At 51.5% G+C, this 23272-nt stretch overlaps 1 protein-coding gene and 1 long non-coding RNA gene across 6 annotated transcripts; one reads left to right on the top strand and one right to left on the bottom strand.

Annotated features, from left to right (window-relative positions):
- Nucleotides 1-9603: 9603 nt before the first annotated feature.
- On the bottom strand, nt 9604-20427 carry ZDHHC19 (zDHHC palmitoyltransferase 19). 4 transcript variants are annotated; one of them, XM_040484846.1, is made up of 8 exons: nt 20194-20427; nt 19705-19820; nt 19059-19198; nt 18084-18256; nt 17565-17670; nt 11004-11089; nt 10455-10655; nt 9604-9849 (listed from the first exon to the last, which is right to left on the bottom strand). In XM_040484846.1, exons 1-7 carry the CDS (start codon nt 20337-20339, stop codon nt 10466-10468), a joined length of 957 nt encoding a protein of 318 aa, XP_040340780.1. In that variant the 5' UTR covers nt 20340-20427; the 3' UTR covers nt 9604-9849; nt 10455-10465. The 4 variants fall into 4 exon arrangements, with proteins under 4 accessions (XP_040340780.1, XP_040340779.1, XP_040340778.1 ...); XM_040484845.1 differs by having other exon boundaries at nt 9607-9823; nt 19705-19826; XM_040484844.1 differs by having other exon boundaries at nt 9607-9849; nt 19705-19826.
- Nucleotides 20428-20452: 25 nt separating this feature from the next.
- On the top strand, nt 20453-21944 carry LOC121036381 (uncharacterized). 2 transcript variants are annotated; one of them, XR_005793332.1, is made up of 3 exons: nt 20514-20670; nt 20827-20945; nt 21696-21944. It is a non-coding gene; the product is annotated as an uncharacterized LOC121036381 (long non-coding RNA). The 2 variants fall into 2 exon arrangements; XR_005793331.1 differs by lacking the exon at nt 21696-21944 and having other exon boundaries at nt 20453-20670; nt 20827-21451.
- The last annotated feature ends 1328 nt before the right edge of the window (nt 21945-23272 follow it).

Here is a 23272-nt window from a genome sequence, read left to right on the forward strand (position 1 = left end):
AGGTGACACTCAAACCTCCCATCCAGGGCCACTGTGGAGAATGAGTCAGACAGTGTCTTGCACACAGGGGACACATAAACGATACGTTACCCCCTGGTCTGGCTGGTGTCCTCACTTCCTGACTGAGGCTTCAGGGCCATCAAGGCTGTGAAGGTGGCAGCTTTGTCACAGTCCCCTCTGTGCCAAGTTATGAGACGGCCAGAACTGAAGGGCTGGGAGGTGAGTGGAGGGTGGGGAGGCTTTCATGGTTCAAACCAGGTGTGAACGGATGAGAGACATGATTCTAACTTGAGATCAGAGCCTGACAGCATAGCAGGCTGTGGGCCACTACCTCCCCTTTGTGGAGCCCTCCAGGAGAGGGGCCTGCAGTGGCCACAGAGCCACTCCCGCCGCAGAGCAGAGCAGCCCCAGCCAAGCCAGCGAAAGTGCCCATAACCCCCCTGTTCTCAGGTAACATCGGCACTGGAAGGAGTCACAGATCTTTTGGGTCCATATCCTCATTCCACAGATAAGGGAACAGGTCCAGAGAGGGGAAGGGCTTTTTGCAGTCACACAAACCCATAGAGGAAGTGCTGGGTCTAGAAATCAGGTGTCCCAACACCCAGGCTGACAGTCAGAATCCCCCCTCCCCCCACCTCCAGCTAGGAAGCACTTGCTCATCCATCATAAGCATCTGATGAGCTTGCTTCCAGTCTTTTAAAAATACATATATAGGGGCACATGGGTGGCTCAGTTGGTTGAGCGTCTGACTCTTGATTTTGGCTCAGGACATGATCTCATGGTTCTTGGGTTCGAGCCCCGCATCGGGCTCTGTGCTGACAGCTAAGAGCCCGGAGCCTACTTGGGATTCTGTCTCCCTCTCTCTCCCAAAATTAAACATTAAAAAAAAATGTGTTTTAATGTTAAAAAATAAAAAAACAAAAACAGAAATACATATATAAGATTGAAAATGAACGATATGCTATCCACGAACGCATTATTTTTTAAATCCAATTTCATTACCTCCTGGATACATTGTAGTTATTCAGTATTTGTTGAATGAATGAACTTTTAGCCCCACTATCCCAGTTCAGGCTCCTCCCTAGATGACATCACTAAGCTCTTGATTGGTTTCTCCTCTGCAAGTTCCTCCACCCAGTGCCCTCCCTCCCCATCCTTATCGGGGCTTACCATGTGGTCCCTACCACAGCAGGGACCCTGGGGACCAAGAGGGCAAATGAGGCTGCCCAGAGGTTTCCTTCCACCCTGCTCCTCTTTGGTCAAGGCCCCTCTTTTGGGACACCCTTTGGATTAGGCTTGGGAACAGGCTGGGACACCCAGACACCCTCTCCCACTAATCCAGGCCCTGGCACCCTGCTTAGCTGCTTCCTCATGCTACCCAAGCGCTCCTTTCACTCAATGGCTGGTTTTGTCTTTGCTTTCACTCTTTTCCCCACTGTGCTAGGATATGGAAGGACCCCTGAGCCTCCGGTAGGACTCCAAGGAAATCATTCAATCAGAAAATTAAGGCCAATTCAATGGGGAGAATCCTTCCACAATGTATAGAGATAGCGAATTATCATGTTGTACACTTTACGTACCTTATGATTTTATCTGTCGATTATAACCTGGTAAAGCTGGAAAAAAAGAAAAAACCTAAGGCCAGAGCCTGGGGCACTGGCAGGGCCCAGCACTGCTGAAGGCAAGGGCATGAGTTCTGCAAGAGTTCTGCAACAGGACAGAGCCTGGAAGTTTTCCTGGTAGGAGGTGAGAGGGAGAGTCATAGGGCAGGAGTTAGGAGGAGAAGCAAGTATGTCTGATCCCTGAGGTCAAGGATGAAGAGAGAGTTTTCAAGAAAGAGGGTATAATCAACAGTGCCAAAGCAGCTGAGGATGGAGGAAAGTCACATCCACTTCCTGAGCTGGATGTGCACAGACCCTCCCTGGGACCAAGTTTGGGGTCAGGATATGTCAGGAGGCCCACTGGCTGGATCGGGTACTGAGGAGACCTCCTGGTGAAGCTGGATAGATGAGCTAGGTGGGTGTGGACCCACCCCCAAACCCCAGGGACACGTCCCGAGACCCTACTGAGCAGAAACAGGGTGGGACGGAAACTAAACAACTTGTGCCTTTAAAGTCACCTGAAATTTATGTCTCAGCAATGTTTGATTTTTGGCTTCTCTTTCCTGCAGCAGGATATTTAAAGAAAACAAATCTTTAAAAGCTTCAACTCCAAAGCAAAGAGCCCTCTGTGTGCCTACTTCTGGTCTCTGCTTTAGGAACAAACCTCCTTTACTCTTTGGTCTGAATTGTGTCCAAGGCAGAGTGAGCCTCTCAGCCAAGATGGGCGCAGCCCAAGTCTCTGCTGCAGGTTCAGAGTGAGCCTGGCCCAGCCAGACCTTGAGACCTTGAGACCTTCCAGAGGCTTCCACTCCAGGGCACCCTGAAGCCAGGGATCCAGAGGAACTGACAAGGTGGTAGTACCAGTTGGGAGCAGAGAGGGTCACATCTCTGCCCCAAACCCAAGGCCGGTCAGCTATCCCCCTAGGGACAGATACTTGGTGGGGAAGAGAGGGAGCTGAGAAGTCACCCAAGGAAGGTGACCAGTCTTTGTCTGGGATTTAAAAAGAGGTGGCCTGGGGCGCCTGGGTGGCTCAGTTGGTTAAGCGTCCAACTTCGGCTCAGGTCATGATCTCACGGTTGGTGGGCTCGAGGCCCATGTCGGGCTCTGTGCTGACAGCTCAGAGCCTGGAGCCTGCTTCAGATTCTGTGTCTCCCTCTCTCTCTTTGCCTCTCCCCTTCTCATGCTCGCTCTCGCTCTCTCTCTCTCTCTCTCAAAACTGAATAAACATTAAAAAAAAATTAAAACAAAAAAGAAAAGAGGTGGCCCATTCTTGGCTTTGGCCATTTCCAAATGATCCAAATCCAGAGCCGGAAAAGAAGGCCCAAGAAGGGGAAATGGAGACAAAGACTTGAAACCAAGTATGACCCTCCTATTGCTCCTTTCACAGCAACCCCACACCTACTCAGCTGTGGCCTGTGCAAAGAAGTGAATGTCAGTGTCTTCCCATGGTGCACTGCGTGACCCCACAGCGCTGAGGAAGCTCTGCACGAGCTTTAGTGTCCCTTTCACAGATGTAGGAACAGTGGCTCTGAGATGATAGGGGCCTTCCCGGGCCACACGGCCAGAAGCAGCAGGGGTTGCTTTCCAACACAGCTCTCCTGATGCCCAGTCTGTGCCCTCTCCACACAGTCCCACCATCCTGGCCAGGAAAAGGGCAGATAGGGCAGTCTTTCCATTTCTGTCAGTGGCTGAGGAACAGACAGATTTCTAGTGAGCACTGGGCAAAGGACTTTTCCAGCACAGATGGCCAAGGGTCCTGCCCAGGGATTAGTACCCTTGCTTGGTGACCTAATGCATCGCCTGCTACCAGGGGACAGATGAGGTTCAGGTAAAGGACCCTAATCGGTCATTCAATAAGCCCTGACAAAGTCCTGTCCACTTCAGGGCTTGTCCCCAGACTAGGGGCCCTCCTTCCTGGTCACTGAGTCATGGGCTTCCAGTAGGTCAGGGTAAGAGTAGTCCCAGGGAGCCTCCAGAAAATTCTGTCCTTGCAGACAGGGAGATGGAGGCCAAGGCCTGCCCAGGGTCCCATCCACAAAAGTAACAGCAGCACCTTCCCCACAAGTCATTGTGAGGATTAAATGAGATAATGCAAAGACAACGCAAAGCACTCACCCCACAGTTAGCACTCAAAGAGATACTATTTTTGTCGTCATTGTGATTTTGCCTACCAGACCCAAGCTACTAGGCCTCCAGGAGAAGAAAGAGTGCCTCCCAGTTTACAGTCCAGGCCTCTGACCCACCTGGTTGCTCATGGTGGCATGATGGAAAGACTCAGAAGCAGTTCTGGAACCCAGTCTCATCTGGCCTCTACTTAGGTGTGTGACCTGGGGAAGGCCCTGCTGAACCTCCCCGACTAGTGCCTTTGTTTTCTTCTCACTGAGAAGTAAACTAGATATTCAGGAGGGACCCTTCCAGTTTGGGAATCTCCAATTTCAGCAGCAAAACTGCCCTGACCAGAAAACTGTGAAAGCGTGTGCCTGGCTGGGAGGAGGAAGCCCCGTTGGAGACAGACAAAGGCGCCCTGTGCAGGCCCTGCCTCTGGCCCGGCCCAGAGCTCTGTGGGTTTCCACACCCAAGCCCAGGGCCTTCCAAGAATCACAGTTAAAAGGTATTACTTGAAAGTTGCCAGACAGTTAACTTTGAGTTCCTGGAAGCTGTAGTCCAGGAACAGCTGGGGGTTGGGAATGGTGGTGAAGCGAGGCTGGGTGGGGGAGATGAGAAGTGGGGAGCAAAGACTGAGGTGAGGGAAGGACTGGCCACAGGGAGAGGGGAGAGCAGGCAGGAGCTCCGAGCACAGCTCAAACACAGGGTTCAGATGACCACGGCTTTGACCTCCTTCAGCCTAGGACACTATCCAGCCCCAAAATAGAAGCAACAATGTGTTTTCTTAACAGGAAACTCTGTCACCATGCGGGAGGGCAGGGCCTTTGGGTGGTCATCCTGCTGTTCCCTTGAAGACTCTCAGGCCACCCCTCCATTCTCCTTCGGCCCAGAGACACTGGCATTGGTTGCTTTTCTCTAAAACATGACCACAAAATCTCCCCTCTGAAGCAGCACCCTTCACCTCTGCAGCCTGGCCATTAGGGAACCCACAGCAAACCGGGCAGAGGCAGGCTGCTGTTGCCATGGTGACCAGCATCCTGAGGCCACAGGAGATCACCAAGTCCCGACTCCAGGCAACGCCTCTATCACACGGAGGCCATGATCACCGCCATCAATCAAGCACCTCCAGGGTGCCAGTGCTGAGCCCAGCTCTTTGCACGCCCTGCATGATGTACCCTCGGAACAGCGCTACGAGGGGCAATGGTGTATCTCCTTTCACAACAGGGGAAGCCGGCAGTCTGGCTGCAGAGCCCAGGTCTCAACCACAACAGCAGTCTGCCCTTATCCACGGTTTCAGTTACTCACACAGGGTCATCTGCGGTCTCGAATCAGACAAGCTTCCTTCTGAGATGTCGTCAAAAGGCCCACACTAGCCTAACACTGTGTCACAGTGCTGATGCCGTTGTCCTCACCACAGCTCATCTGGTAGGCATCTAATCATCTCACATCACCACCACAAGGGTGAGTACAGTCCAGCAAGAGCTTTTGAGAGAAAGACCACATTCACATAATTTTTATGATGGTGTTTTGTTATCATTGTTCCAGCTTACTTTTAGTTGTTGTTGTGAATCTTATTGTGCCTATTGTATAAATGAAACTTTATTATCGGATATATAGGGCCCAGGAGTACCCCGGTCTCAGGCATCCACTGGGGGTCTTGGAGCATACCTCCGTGGATAAGGGGGACTACTGTAACAAACTGAAATAAAATATAACTGCTGGAGCACCTGGGTGGCTCAATCGGTCGAGCGTCCGACTTCAGCTCAGGTCATGTTCTCGATCGAAGTCCACGAGTTCGAGCCCCGCATCGGGCTCTGTGCTGACAGCGCAGAGCCTGGAGCCTGCTTTGGATTCCGTGTCTCCCTCTCTCTCTGCCCCTCCCCAACTTGCACTCTGTCTCTCTCTCTCTCTCTCTCAAAAATAAGTAAACATTAAAAAAATTAAAAATATATATATAACTGCCTATAGAAGTATAGTGCAATGGTGAAGGCTAAAAGGGATGTGGCTGTGCCTCTTAGAAGTGTGACCCTGGGGAAGAGGCCTGTTTGCTTAGTGCTGATTCCCTTATCTCTAAAACATGACAACTTCAGAGGGTTGTGAGGATTAAAAAAGTGCATACGAATCCCTGTCCCTGGGCAGGCCCCAGCGGTGCTCAGTGAAGGTTTCGTCACCCATTACAGGGCCTGCCAAACCTTCAGCCCTGCACACTCCGCACACAGGAACTAAAGAGTAGGATGTGGGCACTGGGGGAGCATCACCTGGGTACGAGGCACTGGGCCAGGGGCCCAGGAGGGTCATTCGACCAGGGGCCTGGGCTCTGCGACACAGTAGGATTCTGGGCCCTGATCCCTCACTGCGGCAAACCTCCCCTGCCCCATCAGTCCCTACCCCACCCTAAGCCACCGGCAGTGCCCTCCTGGGTGGGGCAGGCAGGGCAGGGCAGGGCTGGGCATCATTATCACTCCCAGCTCAGGGCTGGAGACAGAGTTAAGCCAGGCCTTCTTATCGGCTCCCCAAGCACTATGCTGAAAGGCACTGCCTGGCTCTGAAGCTTGGGGGCTGGAAGGCGGGGCCCTGTAGTGGCTGCCCAAGTCCTTGCTCCTCTAGAATGGTCCCTGGAGCAAGAATGGAAGAAGCAGCCTGGCAAACAGAACTCCACCTGGCTTGGATACCGTGTCATCTTAGGCAATCCCTTCCCTCTCTAATCTCCATCTGTGAAACTGGGGGTGGAGGGGATGACCCCTGAGTCCCTCGCAGCTTGAAAGAATTGGGATCCTGTGACCACCTGTGAGGTAGCCATGCTGATTGTCCTATTTACAGACAAGGCACCTGAGGCCGAGCAGAGGGAAGAGACTCATTCCCATAGCATACTAGTCAGTGGCAGAGCTGAAGGACACCCAAGCCAGTGCTCTTCCCACACCACATGCCCTGACCTTCTAGCAGGCCCACGGAGGAAAAGTCTAGAAATGACAAAAGCACAGCTACTTCTGGGCTCCCCATCCCAGGTCCAAACCCCTCCATGAGGTTCCAGGTATGGGCTGGGGACCTCAGAAGAGCTCCAGGCCCGTGGATACCTGGCAGCCCTACGGAGTGAGAGGTCACTCCTTGGCTTCTGTCCAGGGAAGGCAAGGATGGCAGGGCTTTCTGGGTGTGGGGAGAGCTGTCCCCATAACTGGACTCGGATAATACCCCTGCTCTTATCAGTGGGCCAAGGGCTCCAAGGGGTATATCTGAGAATCAAGGGCAGGTTCAGCAGAAGTGGGGAGGGAGCACAGAGGCAAGGTGAGTGCAGCTCAGCTGAAGCTTTTAGTCTGGAAGGAAAGAATCTCTGAGGGTGGGTCTAAGGGTTAGGGGATGGGTGTGGGCGGAGTCACAGGAAGGGGCAAGCTAGGTCCACTTACCCTTTGAGGAGCAGAGGAACCTGAGCTAAAGGGCTTTCTAAAGAAATCTTAAAAACCTCAGTTTGGGATGGACGAGAGAGACCCAAAATCTACGCCCCGGAGCAGAGGAGTCACGGCTGCCTTTGAGAACCTAAGAAAAGTTATGCCCTTGCCTAATGGGGAAACCGAGGCCCAGGCTTTTGGGGAGATGACTCACACCTAGCTTAAGACTTGGAAGGCCCTGGGGCGCCTGGGTGGCTCAGTTGGTTAAGCATCCAACTTCAGCCCAGGTCATGATCTTACAGCCTATGAATTCGGGCCCCGCATCTGGCTCTGGGCTGACAGCTCAGAGCCTGAAGCCTGCTTCAGATTCTGTGTCCCTCTCTCTCTCTGTCCCTCCCCAACTCATGCTCTGTCTCTCTCTGTCTCTCTCAAAAATAAACATTAAAAAAATTTTTATAAAGACTTGGAAAGCCCTGTTGGAGAGGGGGTGAGTCCCCTGTACAGCTGGGGGCAGTGACCCAGGAGGTTCAGTCCTAATGACCAGTCGCCAGGCTCTGAACCAGGCAGGGCAGCAGAGAAACAGGCCATGCGGCAGAGCAGGACTAGGCCTTCCAGACCCTGGGGCCTGGCTTTCTCAGGCCCCGGCAGAGCTGGGGCTCCAGGCAGGCACCACCTGGGTACTCAGCCAGTTCCCTGAATATCCAGGCCTTGGCTCAGGATTCCTGGGCTCTCTTCTTCTCTGGCCCAGGCTCAGAGGACTCCCATCTGGGAGCAGGCCTGCAACTCTCCTCACTGCTGGGCAGCCAGGGCTGAGCTGTGCCCTCTGAAACCACCCAGACAGGTGATGAACACATACACTACATACACCCCTGGGGTTGGGGGCTCAAAAGGCCTCATGCCCTCTTCCCCTCCCCAGGCACCCCTGGACTGCAGGCTTCCCAGACAGATACGACTGCTTCACCTTTATTTGTAAATGCTGGCCCTAAGACTTTTAAATGTGGCCACCGAAGCCATTTACAACAAGGCCAAAACTAGGCTGCCTTTCTGTATGCCAGTGAGTACCCTGCACCCCTCCCAGAACCCAAGGTTAACTCTGAGTTAAGCAGGGGTGAGAGCTGAGAAAAGGCTTGAACACCGAGAGCGCTTGGCATGGGGAGTCCATGAGACCAGGGCAAAGGGGGCAAGAAAGAGCTGTAGTCCTTGGTGTTGAGCAAGACTGTTCAGGGGCCCAGAGAGCCAGAGCCAGAGCCAGAGCCAGGGGTAAAGCTGGGGCTGGACAGGGAAGGGCCCAAAGCCGCCATGGACATTCCAGGGAGGAGGAAGAAGGACGGGCAGCAGCGAGAGGCACTCAGCATATAGAGAACTGAAGTTACGTCCTGCATTGTGGGTCACCCACCTCTCCAGGCTGGGCTGGCACCCCCAAAGGATGAACTCCTGCCACCCCCACAATACACATACAGGCACACAAACCTCCATGGGACCCTGAGGTGTTCACCTGGTCCTCTGCTGACATGCCTTCCTCTCACCTTCACCACATCCTGAGCTCGCCTGGCAACGAGGGTGGCAGGAAGCAGCGTGGTTAGTGCCCATCATCACCTCCTAATTGTAGCAGTTCTGAACCTTCAGGGTGGCAGGAGCACATGGGGCACTTGACAAAAATTCAGATTCAGATTCCTGCCCTCCCTTCTCCTCAAGATTCTGAATCAGTGGTCTGAGGACCCAGGTAATTCTGAGAGGGTGGTCCTTGGAGAAATGCTGGGTGGTCTGCTAGGTGTTCGGTGGAGAAAACAACCGTAAATATAACTGCTGCATTCATCGTGTGCCTACTGTGCACCTGACGTTTGGCATGAACCACCTTATTTTGTCCTTTGACACCCTTCCGGGAAAGGTGCCATCATTTCTATTCCCAAGGTCACACACTGCCCACTAGAGAAATCACAATTTGAGGTAGTTCCCTCTCTCCCCACCCCCTTCCTGTCCCCTAGGGGCCTGCAGACTCACAGGGTCTGGGACCCACCCCAGGGACAGGACCAGAACCAGCATGTGACTCCCCAACAGGAAGGAGTGACCAAGGTGACACCAGTCAGTAAGAAAGATGTAGAATTGTACCGTAATGGAGAATACCCCCACCCCTCCACTTCCCAGGGATGAGGCAGCAAAAGGGCCCAGTCCCAGCCTGAGGGCTGCCAAGTCACCAGGGAGGCTCCAGTGTGGCAAGGCTGGACCTGGCTGGCTTAGCCAATTCCCAGGCGGCGGGCGCCCCCTGCAGCCAGACAGGGGAGTGGCAGGCAGAGGCCTGGACGTTCCCAGGGCTGACCTCCCTGGGACGGCTAGGTTTTCTCTGGCATCGTCTCCGGGCCTCACTGTGGTCCTTCTGGTTGCCCCATTTTAAGGATGAGAGAAGTGTTGAGTGTCTTGCCCAAAATCGCAGAGCCAGCCAATATGGGGCCCTGGCTCCTCCCTCCCGGAGTCTTTGTCCCAGCCCCCCAGAGCCCCCCTCACCTCCAAGCTCCCTCGCCCGTAGGACAGACAGGACCTTTGTAGGAGGCAGGCAGTGGGTATTTAATAGGCTTTGGTGGAGGATCTCGACACTCCCACCAGGGAAGTGGGCAAGGGTGGGGCACAGACAGGCCTCCACACAGGGCTCAGGAGATGAGGTTCAGATGCAGGGGCTCCTGGCATCGCCGGGTGTGAGGGGGCGAGAGGTGGGCAGCGCCTCGTCTGGGGCACTCCTGCAGCAGGGAAAAAAACACTGGGCCTGCATGGAGCTAAACACAGAGTGGAGGGATGGGGCTCTCCCCAAGCCCCTGCCCCACAGCTCATGACCCTCCAGTTAGGGAGCAAGAAACTGTCCAAGCCACCAGCCCCACAGGGAGAGCAAAGGGAGTGGGCTGGTCCCACAGAATGTCACTGCAGGGGCCCTGAGGGAAGAGGAGGCTGTGGATTACACACCCCCACTTCATTCCTAATGGTCCACTTCCAGGCATTTCATATGTTGGGCTTCAGAGTAAAAGTTGCCTTTAAATAAAGGGCTCCAATCTCAGAATTATGAACTACTGGCCTAGTCTCAGTCACTAATAGCTGAGGAAACAGACACCCAGAAAGGGTAAGTGGCCTCAGGCCAACCAGCAAGTGGTCTTTTCTCTTTATGTCTCCAGGGACACCTGGTGTATTCTGAGGACTGTGACTTTACTTCCAGCACTCCTCAGGTCTATGATCTCCCTCCCTCAAGCTCTGAGTGCTCCAGTCTCAGGGCCAGACAAACATGGGGTGAGGGGGTTCCCCCCGACACTTGTAATATCCACAGAATCCCTCTCCCAACACACACAAGTACACTCTCTCTCTCTCTCTTTCTCTTCTTACCTCCTGGAGGGCTAGAGCCTCTCCCTGAGGGAACCTTCCCTGGTTTGTGGAGACTCAGAGATTGGGGCTGGGGGGCCAGAGCCAGGCTCTGGGAGGGCTGGGGGACTGAGCACCGAGGGGCACACTGGGAAGTGCAGGTTCTGCATGGGCACCCAGTCAGACCCCGCCACTCTCTGCAGCCAGACAGCTTCAGCCATGTACCTGGGGAGCAATAAGCCAGATGGAAGGGGTCATGGCCCTCCTGGCCTGCTCCCCCTCAGCTTGGGGAGCACACAGCCCAAGGCTTGGCCCTGCAGAGAGCTGCAGCCAGTCTCATTCAGGCTATAGTGCCCCTCTACCACATTTCTTAGGGTAAGAATCCACAAAGGCAAGGAAGTGAGGGTTCCAGAGGCTCTCACAATGCCCTGAAGGAAACCCCGGAAGAAGAACAGTGAGTATAAAGGCCTGGGAGCTGGGGCTAAGAGGTCAGGGGCGACGACCCGGCTTTATCCCAACTCCCCCTCCCCCCCACCACGCCCCATCACTGGGTCCTCTGGTCTGCAAACTCACTTGGGTCCCAGCGGTGCACAAATTGTTAAATACCAGTTGCTGGCACAGCCGTGGTCGAAGGGGTTGTATCCCTGCAGGTATCGGCACTGGAGGGAGGTGAGGGCCAAAAGAGGAACTCAGGTTCAGCAGGACCGGGCAGCCTACCCTCTGATGGTCCTCCCTGAACCGTCAGCTCAGCACAGGCCCATGGCAAGACTCCAAGGGCAGAGAAGCAGGGAGAGTGAGCCAAGGCCTCCCCTGACCCACCTCTGAGTAGCTCTCTCCAGGCAACCCCTGGCCCTGCCCCCACCTCTCTTGCCTTCTCAGGGATCCTCCCCCATCACCCGTACTCTCTTTTGCAGTATCCTCTCCTTCTCTGTTTCCTTTGGCCACACCACATCCTCCTGCTACCTCCTTCTAGATACACTTTCAGATCTTTTTGTGGCTAAACTGGTCCAAATACAGTTCCACACCCCTCCCCCAATTTTCCTACCTTCCCAGTTCTCATTTTTCCCAAACTTGTGCTTTCACTGAATTTCACTATCTAGAAGGCCAATTGCATGGGGCCCAACCATATTTCCCTAACAAAATAACTTGGCCCTGGAAATCTGGACTGAAGTTCCTGAGCACCCATGCAGTGAAGGTCAAGCCCAAAGGTGAAGTCCTCCCTTGAATACTCTTCACCAAGTTCTTCCCCTCCCCTCCCCTCCCTCTACCCATCAGCCCCGCCCTCCTCCCCCTCCCCAGCACGAGCAGATTCTCACCCTGACGTCAAGAGCCTTAGCTACAAAATGTCTGTAATGATCAAAAGTGGCCCAAGGGCACCTCTGCCCACCACGGGGAGCTCCCCTGTGTCCCATGCCCCTGTCACAAAGATTTTGACCTTCAACACTATTCTCCATCACAAGGTGTCAGGATTCCATGCAGGGCAGCTGACACCTAGGGGAGAAAAAGTCAAGACGGCTCCACAATGTCCCATTGTTGACAAAAAGTGACATCGACCATCAAGACACTTTGAGTTCTAACATTTAAAGCATTAAGGGAAACTGCCATTCTATTTGAAATTTTAATTAAATGGTTAGAAGAGTTTGATTATATTTACAATTAGAATTTTAAATTTAGAGAAATAAATTTTGATTGATTAGATGTATATGAAGTATACAAAAACAACTGTCCAACACTTAAAGGCATGATAATTGTCTGACGAACTCATTAGAACTCACTAGTAAAAGACAACACCTTCCTCTCCCCACATGAGAGCTTCTCGGATGTGAATGGAATCCAACAGCTCCAATTCCATGTCTCAAATGCTCCCACACTCCACAGGACAAAAATCAAAGCGGGCATCTTCTCTTCCCAGCTCCTCCTTCCCAGGCTCTCTGCTGCCTCTGCTCTCTGCCCTTCTTCCCCAGGGATCGGGGCATCAGGCATTTTTCTCTCTCTTTCTCTCCCAAGGCATTATCAATTCCTTTGTGTAAAGACTCACTCATTCGCTTGGAAATATCTGGGGGCCTCAACAATGTCCTAGGCACAGCACTGGGGGCTGAGGACACAACCACCACCACCAAAGCCTGCCTTAACTCTCAGGCAGCTGGGGAGTGGGCAGGGCAGTGCACAGAAGAGCAGGCAGCCGGGGCCAAGACTCCAAGGTGCAGGGAGAGGAGCAGCAGCCCTGGAAAGCAGACAGTGGGGCCCTGAGTGGCCACGGCAGGGGCATTCAGCTTCCCTGATACTGTGTGCAGCCTGGAAAGATTAAGTTTTAGGGCTGCCTACTGGCCCCTTGGAGAGCACAGCGCCAACGTGACAGTGAGGAGAGGCCGGGCTGGAAGCTGGCTGAGGAAGGCAAAGAATGATACCGGCGAGCATAGCCAGCTCGTTCAAGAAGTATGGCCCTGCTGGAGGGGAGAAGGCAACAGGTGGAGAAGAGGCTTGTGTTGTTAGGCGTGTTCTCTTTGTGCCTAAGATGGGAGAGACGTGAACACGTGTAAATGATGATGGGAAGGAACGGTTAAGAGCAACAACAATATATAGGGCTTCTGCTCACACTGGCTGCTGCTCTCCGTGTCTTACACGTATTAAGCCGTGCGGCCCGTTTCACAGATGGGGAAACCAAAGCACCAGGTAGCTAAGTAACAAATCCAGTACCTCCCTGCTGATATGAAGCTGCGGTTGGAATTTATGCAGACTGGCTCCAGCGCCCTTGGTATCAACCACTGGGGCAAGTGGCCCCAAAAGACGTGGTTCGGGGATGGAGGTAGGAAGGGAATGAAGTTGAAGTGTGTAAAGAATGCCTGAAATGGGGGTCGTCTGGGTGGCTCAGTTGGTTAAGTGTCCAACCTCGGCTCAGGTCATGATCTCATGGTTTGTGGGTTCGAGACCCACATCGGGCTCTGTGCTGACAGCTCGGAGCCTGGAGCCTGCTCTGCATTCTGTGTCTCCCTCTATCTCTGACCTTCCCCCACTCACACTCTGTCTCCATCTCTAATAAATAAACATTAAAAACGAAAAAAAAAGAATTCCTGAAACAGGTTCTGCAGGTGAGGGGACAGAGCCCTGAAAGAATGAGTCACACTCATCACAGAGTGCAGCAAATCACAGAGTGCAAACCCCATTTAGATTTCTGAAGACTGGAGATCACAGACTGGGAGACCCCCATTCCGAGCAATGGAGCAAGGGCAGGCCAAGGGCCTGACGTGGGGCTAGAAGAACCATGGGATGTGGGAAGGGGAGTGCTGCCCAAGGGAGGCTGAAATGATGGACTGAGGCTGGAGACAGAAGACACTCAGACCACAGAAGGTAATGAGAAAGGGATAATGGGTACTGAGCAAGAGGAGTCACCGGTGGGCTGGAGTGGTTGAGTAGTGACTGTAAGGACAGCAAGTGGTGGGCAAATAGGGGTCCTCTGTCCTGTCAGTTGTCTCAGTATCTCCAGCTCTCCCTCATCAATGTAGGCAACTACAATCTTCCTAAAACAACCTTCAGTTGGGGTGCCTGGCTGGCTCAGTCTGGGTAGAGCATGTGGCTTTTGATTTCAGCAGCTCTTAACCTCAGGGTATTGAGTGCAAGCCCCACATTGGTCATAGAGCTGACTTAAAAATAACAATAACAACAATCTTTAGCCAAGTCATCGTCCTGCTAAAGGAATCCCATGGCAAGGATGTTCACTTTTATCACTTCTACTCAACATTGCACTGGAGATCCAAGACGGTCAGTACAGTAAGAAAAGAAAAAGAAATAAAGCCATACATGTTAGGAAGGAGGAAATGAAACTGTCCTTATTTACAGATGACATGATTTTCTATGTAGAATCAACAAAAAAACTATTAGAATAAGTGAGTCTAGCAAAATTGCAAGATTCAAGACCGATAAACAAAAAATCCATTGTATTTCCTTATAATAATAATCAAACAGAAATGAAATTTAAAAACACATTTATGGGGAGTCTGGGTGGCTGAGTCAGTTGAACATGTGACTCTTGATTTCAGCTCAGGTTATGATCCCAGGGTTGTGGGATTGAGCCCTGCATCAGGATCCAAGCAGGGAGCCTCCTTAAGACTCTCTCTGTCTGTCTGTTTGTCTCTCTCTCTTTCTCTCCCCCTCTGCCACTCTCTCCCTCTTTAAAAATAAAAAAAGTAAAGGAAGCAAAAATAATATAAAAACAGGGAGGGGGACAAAACACAAGAGACTCTTAAATATAGAGAACAAACAGAGGGCTACTGGAGGGGTTGTGGGAGGGGGATGGGCTAAATGGGTAAGGGACATTAAGGAATCTGCTCCTGAAATTATTGTTGCACTATATGCCAACTAACTTGGACGTAAATTCAAAAATAAACGATTTAATTGATTTAAAAAATATTTAAAAATTAAAAAATAAAATAAAATAAATAAAAGTAGCACATATATAATAACACGAAAAGCAAAATACTTAGAAAAGATCAGGGAGCCTGGGTGGCTCACTCAGTTAAGTGGCTGACTTCAGCTCAGGTCATGATCTCACAGTCATGAGTTCAAGCCCCGTGTCGGGCTCTGTGCTGACAGCTCAGAGCCTGGAGCCTGCTTTGGATTCTATGTCTCCCTCTCTCTCTGTCCCTCCCTGCTTGCCCTCTGTCTCTCTCTCAAAAATAAACAGACATTTAAAAAAATACTTAGAAAAGATCTAACACAATGTATGCAAGATCTATATACTGAAAACCACAAACACTAATGAAAGAAATTGAAGAAGTACATGGAAAGAGGTTTGTGGCTTCAGAAAGCTCAATATTGGTAAAACGTCAATTTTCCAAATTGACCTATAGGTTCAATGCAATCCACATAAAAATCTCAGCAAACGTTTTTGTGGAAATTAAGCTGATTCTAAAAGTTATGTGGAAAATCAAAGGAACTAGGATAACCAAAAAAACTCCCCAAAAGAACAAAGTTGGAGAACTTACATTGTGCAATTTCAAGACGTAATGTAAGCCTACTAATCCAGACAGTGTGGTATTGGCAAAAGAACAGAGTCCAGAAATACAGCCACAACTACATAGTTAACTGATTCTTGACACATGTGCAAAGGTAACTCAATGCAAGAGGACAGTCTTTTCAACAAATGGTGCTGGAACAGCCCATTTGCAAAAATAATACATCTTGACCCTAACTTGCATCATATACAAAATTTAATGCAAAATGAGTCATAGTCCTAAATATAAAATCCAAAAACAAAATCCTAAATATAAAATCCAAATATAAAATCCAGAAGAAAATATAAGAAAATCTTTGTGACCTTGAGTTAGGCAAAATTTTCTTAATTACAACACCAAAAACACAGTCTATAAAAGGGAAAAACCAATAGTGTACTTCAGCAGAATTTAAAACTTCTGATCTTTGGAAGGCACTGCTAAAAAAAATTGAGATGACATACAGACTGGAAGAAAATATTTGCAAAACACATATCTGAATCCAGAGTACATAAAGAAGTCTTAGGACTCAATAATTTCACAAAGAAAAAAATGGGGGTCGGGGGGCGGCGCCTGGGTGGCTCAGTCGGTTAAGCATCGGACTTCCAACTCAGGTCATGATCTCACTGTTCGTGGGTTCAAGCCCTGCATCCGGCTCTGTGCTGACAGCTCAGAGCCTGCAGCCTGTTTCAGATTCTGTGTCTCCTTTGCTCTCTGCCCCTCCCCCACTTGCACTCTGTGCAGTCTCTCTCTCTCTCTGTCTCAAAAATAAATAAACATTTAAAAAAATTAAAAACGAAAAAACTGACAATACCAAATGTTAGTGAAGATGTAGAGCAACTGAAATTCTCACACATTGACTGCGGAAATGCACAGTGAGAATGCAGCCATTTGGGGAAACAATTTGACGGCCTCATAAAGTTAAATGTACAGTTACCATATGGCCCAGCAATACCACGCCTAAGCATTTACCCAAAAAGAAATGAAAATGTATGTTCACGTGCCTGTACACCAATGTTTATAATCGCCGAAAACCGGAAACAACCCGAATACGCTTCCATCAGCAAATGGATAAACACGTGGGGGTATATCCACATGTTGCAATACTGCGTGGCAATAAAAAGGAAGAAACTACTGATATGGGCAGCAACATAGATGCATTTCAAATGCAGTATGCTAAGTGGAAGAAGCCAGACTCAAAAGGCTATGATTCCATTTATATGAGCCACTGGAAGAGGGAAAACTATAGGGATAGAAAGCAGAACAGTGGCTGCGAGAGGCTGTGGACAGGGAAACTGGCTACAGAAGGCCGTGAGGGAGTTTTCTGTGGGGTGATGGAGCTGTTGTAAATCTTGATTATGGTGGTGGTTACAGGACAGGACTGCACGTCAAAACTCATATAACTGTGCACCGAAACAAGGTGAAGTCTAACGTTAAAAAAAAAAAAAAAATCCTATCGTGGCTGCCAGGTTTACACTGGATTAAGACCAAATTCTCTACCTGACTTTCTGAGCCCTTTCATTCCGGCCAATCCCGAGCAGTCCACTTGATTTCCCATGCCATCTTCTGCTCCAATTACCACCGTTTCCTCACCATCCTACCCACATTCGACAGACTGGCAGGCTTCCCTGCCTTTCTGCAGGCTGCGCCCCTCACATTTGCTCTCTCCGTTTTCTGACGGTCCCAAACCGCTAAGCGGCACGCCCCACGCCACACAGCGGTCCTCCCAGAACTCAAGTTCCTCTCTGAGTCTGCGCTACTCAAAGTGGCAGAGGCCCTTTCTCGTAGCGTTCACCGGCGTCTGGCGGGTGTTATTCTGATTTCAGTTACCCTATCAACACAAGCGCAGGATGAAGCCTTACTCATCTCTCCGCCCAACGCTCAAAATTAAGCACACATGGCCTAGCACACAGTAGGCCCTCGATGCAGTGCACCCAGGAAGGAGAGTGACCACCGAGCTCTAGGAGCAGGTGGATTTGAGATGCGTCTAGGTCCAGAAGGGCTAATGGCCCTTCTGGAGGCATTCGAGGCAGGTCAGGCCGTCAGGCACCAGGGCGGTGCACAAAGCGGAAAGGGCAGAGGTCCCGGAGGCGCAAGGTGACCACCCACAGCCCGGTATCCCCGCGTCCCGCTCGGCCTCGCGTACCTTACCCTCGCAGGAGCGCTGGGCCGCGCTCACCGACATGGCCTGGATCAGCAGCAGCAGGAAGAGTGGCACCAGGAAGCCGGCGGCGGGTACGGTCACCAGGATGCTGCGCACCAGCTAAGGAGCAGAGCCTCCGGACCTTCCTCCCTGGCCCCGCCCCTCGTCCGACTCCGCCCCAACAGCCCCGCCCCCAACCGGGACCTTCCATCCGCTCCCCGCGCTCCGCCCGGTACACCACACCCCACTACCCTCCCCAGGCCCCGTGCCACCTTTAGCATTCCCCATCATGACCCTGGTAGATTCTCAACTCTTCCCCGTCCCTTCTAGCCCCGCCCATCTCCCTGGCCCTACCCACCCCCACCTAGTCCCTGGGGGTTCTCCCCGTACACCATTGGGGGGGGGGAGGAGGACGACCCCGCCTCCCCCCTCCCCCCCTCCCCCCCCTTCCCGCCAAGCCTGCCCCTCATCCCCACCCCGCGCTCTCCTCAGTACTCCCTACGTGGGTCCCACGGCGGATACGCCATGGCCTTGTCCATGGAGAAGGGCAGGTGGGTTGTGCGCACCAGGAAGATCAGGCAGGTCACCAGCAGGGCACCCGAGTAGAGGCACAAGGACAGGACCAGCAGCATGAAGAAGCGGAAGTTGCGGTGACCGATGCAGTTATTAACCCATTTGCAGTGGTGGTCAAAGTCCTGGGCAAGAGGGAGGGGGCAGGCTTGGAGCACCCCTAATCAGAAGTTTTACCCCCTTTCCCAAAGGCCACCTACCCTTGGCCCCTCAAACTGGCTCCCATCCCTAGGGAGAAACCCAGCCACAAAGTCCTTAATGCTGGCATTTCTATGGTTAGAGCACTGTTAAGTCTCCATGGCTCACAAGGTCATATATCAAGAGGCCTTTAGGGACAAGGCCTTCCTGGTCTTCTGTGGGACACATCCTGGTTTAACTTTGGGCAGGACACAGAATATTTCTGGGACTCTGTTTTCTCATCCATTGAATAAGGATAATAATACCCTTGCTCAGGCTGCCTCCCCGGATTGTAAGGACCAGATAAGACAGCACATTTGTAAACCTGTGTAGCGGGTGCACATGAGACAGCTCAGCACTCAGACCCCAGGAGACCCTCTGACCTGGACATGCAAAGAAGACAGGCGAAGCTTCCCTGGCCAGGCCTACAGCCAGCCTGAGGGCCTTGGGCACCTAGTGTCAGCAAGCCTGGGGGAAGACACGAGTGTCTTTCTCCCCCTGGCCTGACCAGGTCCAGCATAGGTGTGGATGCCTCTGCGTGTCAGCACCTGCACAGGCAAGGGCCAACCTCCCAGGACAGGTGACAGGTAGTGACCTGCATGAGTGACCAAGAGTGGCTGGGAGTTACTGCCACCCTTGGCCTTTAGCGATCCCGGAAGTGGTTTCACACCCGCCACAGGAGCTGGTGTGGGTGGGCCTCCTGGGCAGGGGCAGGGTGGGGGCAGGTGGGCAGTCAAGAAGGGCACTCACTTCCACACAGACGTTGCACCAGGGACAGTGGTAGGTCCGGGGCGGGCGGTGGAAGCAGCACTTTTGGCACCATTGCAGACGGAAGGCCCTCTGGTTCACCCACACCACATGCACCATCATGGGGCCCTGTTCATTGGAGCCTGTCACAGGAAGAGGATTGGGCAGCAGTAAGAGGGCCTTCCATCAGTCTGCTGCTCCGGGGGTAGGGAGGCCAGCTCCCTATCATTACTGGGCTCCAGGAAGTGTGGGGAAGAGATGGGCAGGGGCATCCCTAGTCCCCACTGAGCAATCTGCCCAAGCACAGAGAGACTGGCATTCAAAGGGAAGGTAAGTTTCCAGCCAGAAGTGTTCTGTGAGGACTCAGCCCTTTGAAACTGTGACTGATGCTTTGAGGAGTTTGTGCAGTGGGAGGGACGAAGGGAGAACTGAGTGGTTTCAAAGGGCTGGCTTCTCCCCCCACCCAAAGCAACTGGAAAACTCCAGAAATCTGGTTTTCCACATCTCCGTGGCTTAGACGATGAAGTGCCAGAGGCAGGGCCTAGGAAAATGAGGATGTGCATTGAAAGGGTCCTGAGGCCCGAGGAGGGGAGATGGAAGGAGCCCTTCAGGAGAGGTTACATCCTTCTCCCAGGGACCAATGCCTCACCTTGATGCAAGATGCCCGGGTCTGAGAAATTGAGTGAAACGAGACTGAAGAAGGTGAGGACACAGAGGAGGCCTGTGACAAGAGGAAAAGCCCACTCCCCATTCTGGGCCAGCCACCTGCAACTGAGACCAGAGCGGGGCTCAGCCCTGATCTGGGGTGGGGGTGGGGAGGTGAAGTTCTCTCTGAACCTGGTCCACTTGGTCAGAACCCAAGTGGTTCTGAACCCCTTGAAGCCTGCTCTAAATATCCAGGCTGGTGACAGATCCATAGAGACTCCACCAAATGTCACCCAGTGTTACGGGCCACCTGCAGCTCCCAGAGGCACCAAGCACTATATACCCGTGCCTTTGCACCTTCGATTCCCTCTGCCTAGAGTATCCTCCCTTCTCTCACCCCTCTTCCACACTTCCCCTTCCTCTGCACTGTCATTATCTATCTTCCTTTCTGTCTCTGTAGGAAACCTGTGGCTTGTGTGGGAGGGAGACTCACGGGAACGCAAAGAAAAGGCCACTGAAAACTACCAGCAGCACCACATTGAAGGCAGCAAACAGGCTTGGGAGGATCCAGGGAAGCGGGGCCTGAGGCAGGGGATGGGGCTCCTTCATAAGGGGCATGGCGTCCTTCAAGACTGGCATGGCTGGACCTCCTGCACCCCCAGGGGAGATCAGAGTCACCAGGCTCCCTCGCCCCAGCTGGCTCCAGGAACCCCATGGCCACAGCAGCCTCGGAAGCCACAGCCCAGGGTGGAAGGAAAGAAGCTCCAATGTGACATCATAGAGGTTGAGGAGAATGGAGGCTAGGGGCTCTTCAGCAGAACTGTCTGCAGCCAGTGACCAGAACTTCCAACAGCAACCCCCTCCCCATCCCCCCCCCCACACACACACACTTGTGCCAGGGACTGAGCAGTCCTGCCCTATGAGGTTGGCTTTGAGACTACATGAGATTAGAGAGACACATGGGGAGAAGGTGGGCGATTCTAGTCATCTTTTCAGGCTCAGTGCTAATTGAAGCAAACAATGCTTGTTGTTCACTCTATTTTTTTCCCCTCTTTTATTATTACAAAATTCCACTTTGGGGAGTGGAGGGGCAGCTAGATAATTTTCTAACTTCCCTCATTTCCAGGGCTGGCTTCATGACACAAGTCTGGTCAATGAGACAAAGGGGATGTCTGCTGAGGATTCTCAGAAAAGATTTGCCTTGTCCTCTTCTTCTGGTCTTGAACCTAGATGTTCTGGCTGAAGGTATCACCTTGGACCCATTAGGCAGTATGTCAACAGGTTACAAAGAATGACATTGTTGAGTCACTGCCCCAGACTTAAACTGCCTCCCTCTGAGCTGCTTATTATATGAGAAGATAGCTGGATTTTCTGTTACATGCGGCTGACATTGGTCATTTGTTTTGGCCATTAAGCATCTGAACCCCTCTGTTTTTGGAGGATTCCCTGCACTGTACCTTATCACGAAGGGCAAAGACTGGTCCCCATACCAGTTGGAGCTAAAACTGCCAGATAATCGCATTCAAAGCCTCTCCTGCAGCTCGCACATAGCCCTGTGACCCAGCCACCACCAATTAGCCTCAGAACTGCTACCACCAACCGAGTGGGAGTCTTCTGAGATACAGCAGCTGCACACATTTTCAGGGCTCCCGCGTGTAGAAGTGTGATGGCCATTTTGAATGTCACCTTAATTTCAACAGTGATTGCGCTGTTCTTCAACATGGATAAACTATGTAATTCTAAGAGTCCTACTTTGTTTTTGTTTTTTTCTTAATGTTTATTTTGAGAGAGAGAAAGAGCGAGCGCACTGGTGTGCTAGACAGAGTGGGGGAGGGGCAGAGAGCGAGAGAATCCCAAGCAGGCTGCATGCTCAGCATGGACGCTTAACCATTTAACCGGCTGAGCCACTCAGGTGCCTCTTGATGTTGCTATTTTCTGAAGCTGGGGCCCAAATTCAGAAGAATAAAATTGACTTTGTGTCTTTTTGACTGGTAGGTGACACCAAAGACCTGCTCTGCCCCCTCATGACCTGTGACATGGCACTACCACGCGTAGAAGGACGTTAACGCACAGATATAATTAACATGCTCTGTATTTTCTTATGTGCTCAACAATATTGTAAGAGCTGCCCTATTTATTGGGCCCACATTGTGGGGTAAGCTGATAAATAAAAAAGAGGATTAAATCTAATACCTGTATAGGTATGGGGTTATCAATATGAATAAATTTTTTCAGTACTTTGGATACTCTTGCAGAGTGGGTAAAAGTACATTTGAATTCCAGGGCAAAGCCCAACACAGACTGTCAACAAATTGGCTTCTAAGAATATTTTATTCCTTAGTTTAAAACACGTATGTCAATTGGCAGCAATTTTGGGACACACCTTAGGTAACAGATTCGTCAGTGTTTTTCGCTGTCCATTAATTCATTTTTCCTCCTCAGGTTAATTACCAGTCAAGTCTTCATGGAATAATTATGGGGACCCATCACTTATATACCTCACCCCAGTAGAGATTCCATTCTCCTCCATTCTGATAATGTTAGCTCCTGGAACAAGTTAATGTGCCTTGTCGTCAACATATGGTTTCTCTGCTCCTTTCCGTTTTGTGTGAAGCTGCAGACCAGAGATGGGGTCTTCTGGAAGAAACATCGAAGGACATAAAGGGATACAGGGAATAGACACACGATTACAGACTTCCGTAGAATAAGCTGATGTGACCACGGAGCAGACACCTCACTGTCGGTCAATCCCTGGATTCCATCCTCCAAAAATCTCCTTCTCCCCCAGTGCTGTTCATCCCAGTCATCAGGACCATCATTCACCCTATTGTTCAGATCAAACCCGTGGAGTCGCCTGACTCCTGTCCTTATCTCATCCAATCCACCAGCTCTGCCATCAAAACAGAATCTCTCAAGTCCAAGCCATCACCCTCTCTTGCCTGGATATTCCGATAACCTTCTAACTGCCCCGTGCCTCCTCTGTCCTTGGCCTTTAATGGACTCTGTTCCAAGTAGCAGCCAGTGCTCCTTTTAGAACTTAGCTCATGGCCTCTGCTTGGAACCTTCCAACTGCTTCATAGGTCACTCAGAGTAAAATCCAAAGTCCTTACTGTGGCCTTCAAGGCCCTCCCTGACCTGGCTCCTCTAACTTTCTGTCCTCATTTCCTAACACTCAACCCCTTGCTCACTCCACATTGGCCAGGCACACTAGCCTCCTTGCTGTTCCTCAAACACACCAGGCGTTCTCCAGTCCTGTGTCCTCTGCACTTGCTCTCCCGTTTCCCTGGAATTCTTTGCCACAAACATGGTAAGTGAAGATCTCGCTTCCTCTGTTCTTTTGCTCAAGTGGTGACTCTGCCTGCATCTCCGGCTGTTTCCTCAGTGTACACTCCTCACAGGTGCACTTTGGGTCAACAAATATGAATATTTAAAACACCCTTGGCATAATTTGCAAGATACTTGCCAGAAGGTTTGTGCATGTTCACACTGCTGTGATAATACTAACACTATAATCAAATATCAACATAAAATAATTTCTCAACTTTTATAGATGACAAATGTTACCTTGATCA

The sequence above is a fragment of the Herpailurus yagouaroundi genome, unplaced genomic scaffold, assembly GCF_014898765.1.
Source record: "Herpailurus yagouaroundi ecotype Mexico unplaced genomic scaffold, PumYag 162, whole genome shotgun sequence".
In the NCBI taxonomy this organism is placed as follows: domain Eukaryota; kingdom Metazoa; phylum Chordata; class Mammalia; order Carnivora; family Felidae; genus Herpailurus; species Herpailurus yagouaroundi.

Coding starts and splice junctions, on each gene's coding strand:
- ZDHHC19 (XM_040484845.1), bottom strand. CDS start 20,339: ATGCCAGTCTTGAAGGACGCCATGCCCCTTATGAAGGAGCCCCATCCC. Junction 18,257..19,058: donor GGTGCAACGTCTGTGTGGAA/GTGAGTGCCCTT, acceptor CCTCTTGCCCAG/GACTTTGACCACCACTGCAA. Junction 10,656..11,003: donor TGTGCACCGCTGGGACCCAA/GTGAGTTTGCAG, acceptor ATTGCTCCCCAG/GTACATGGCTGAAGCTGTCT.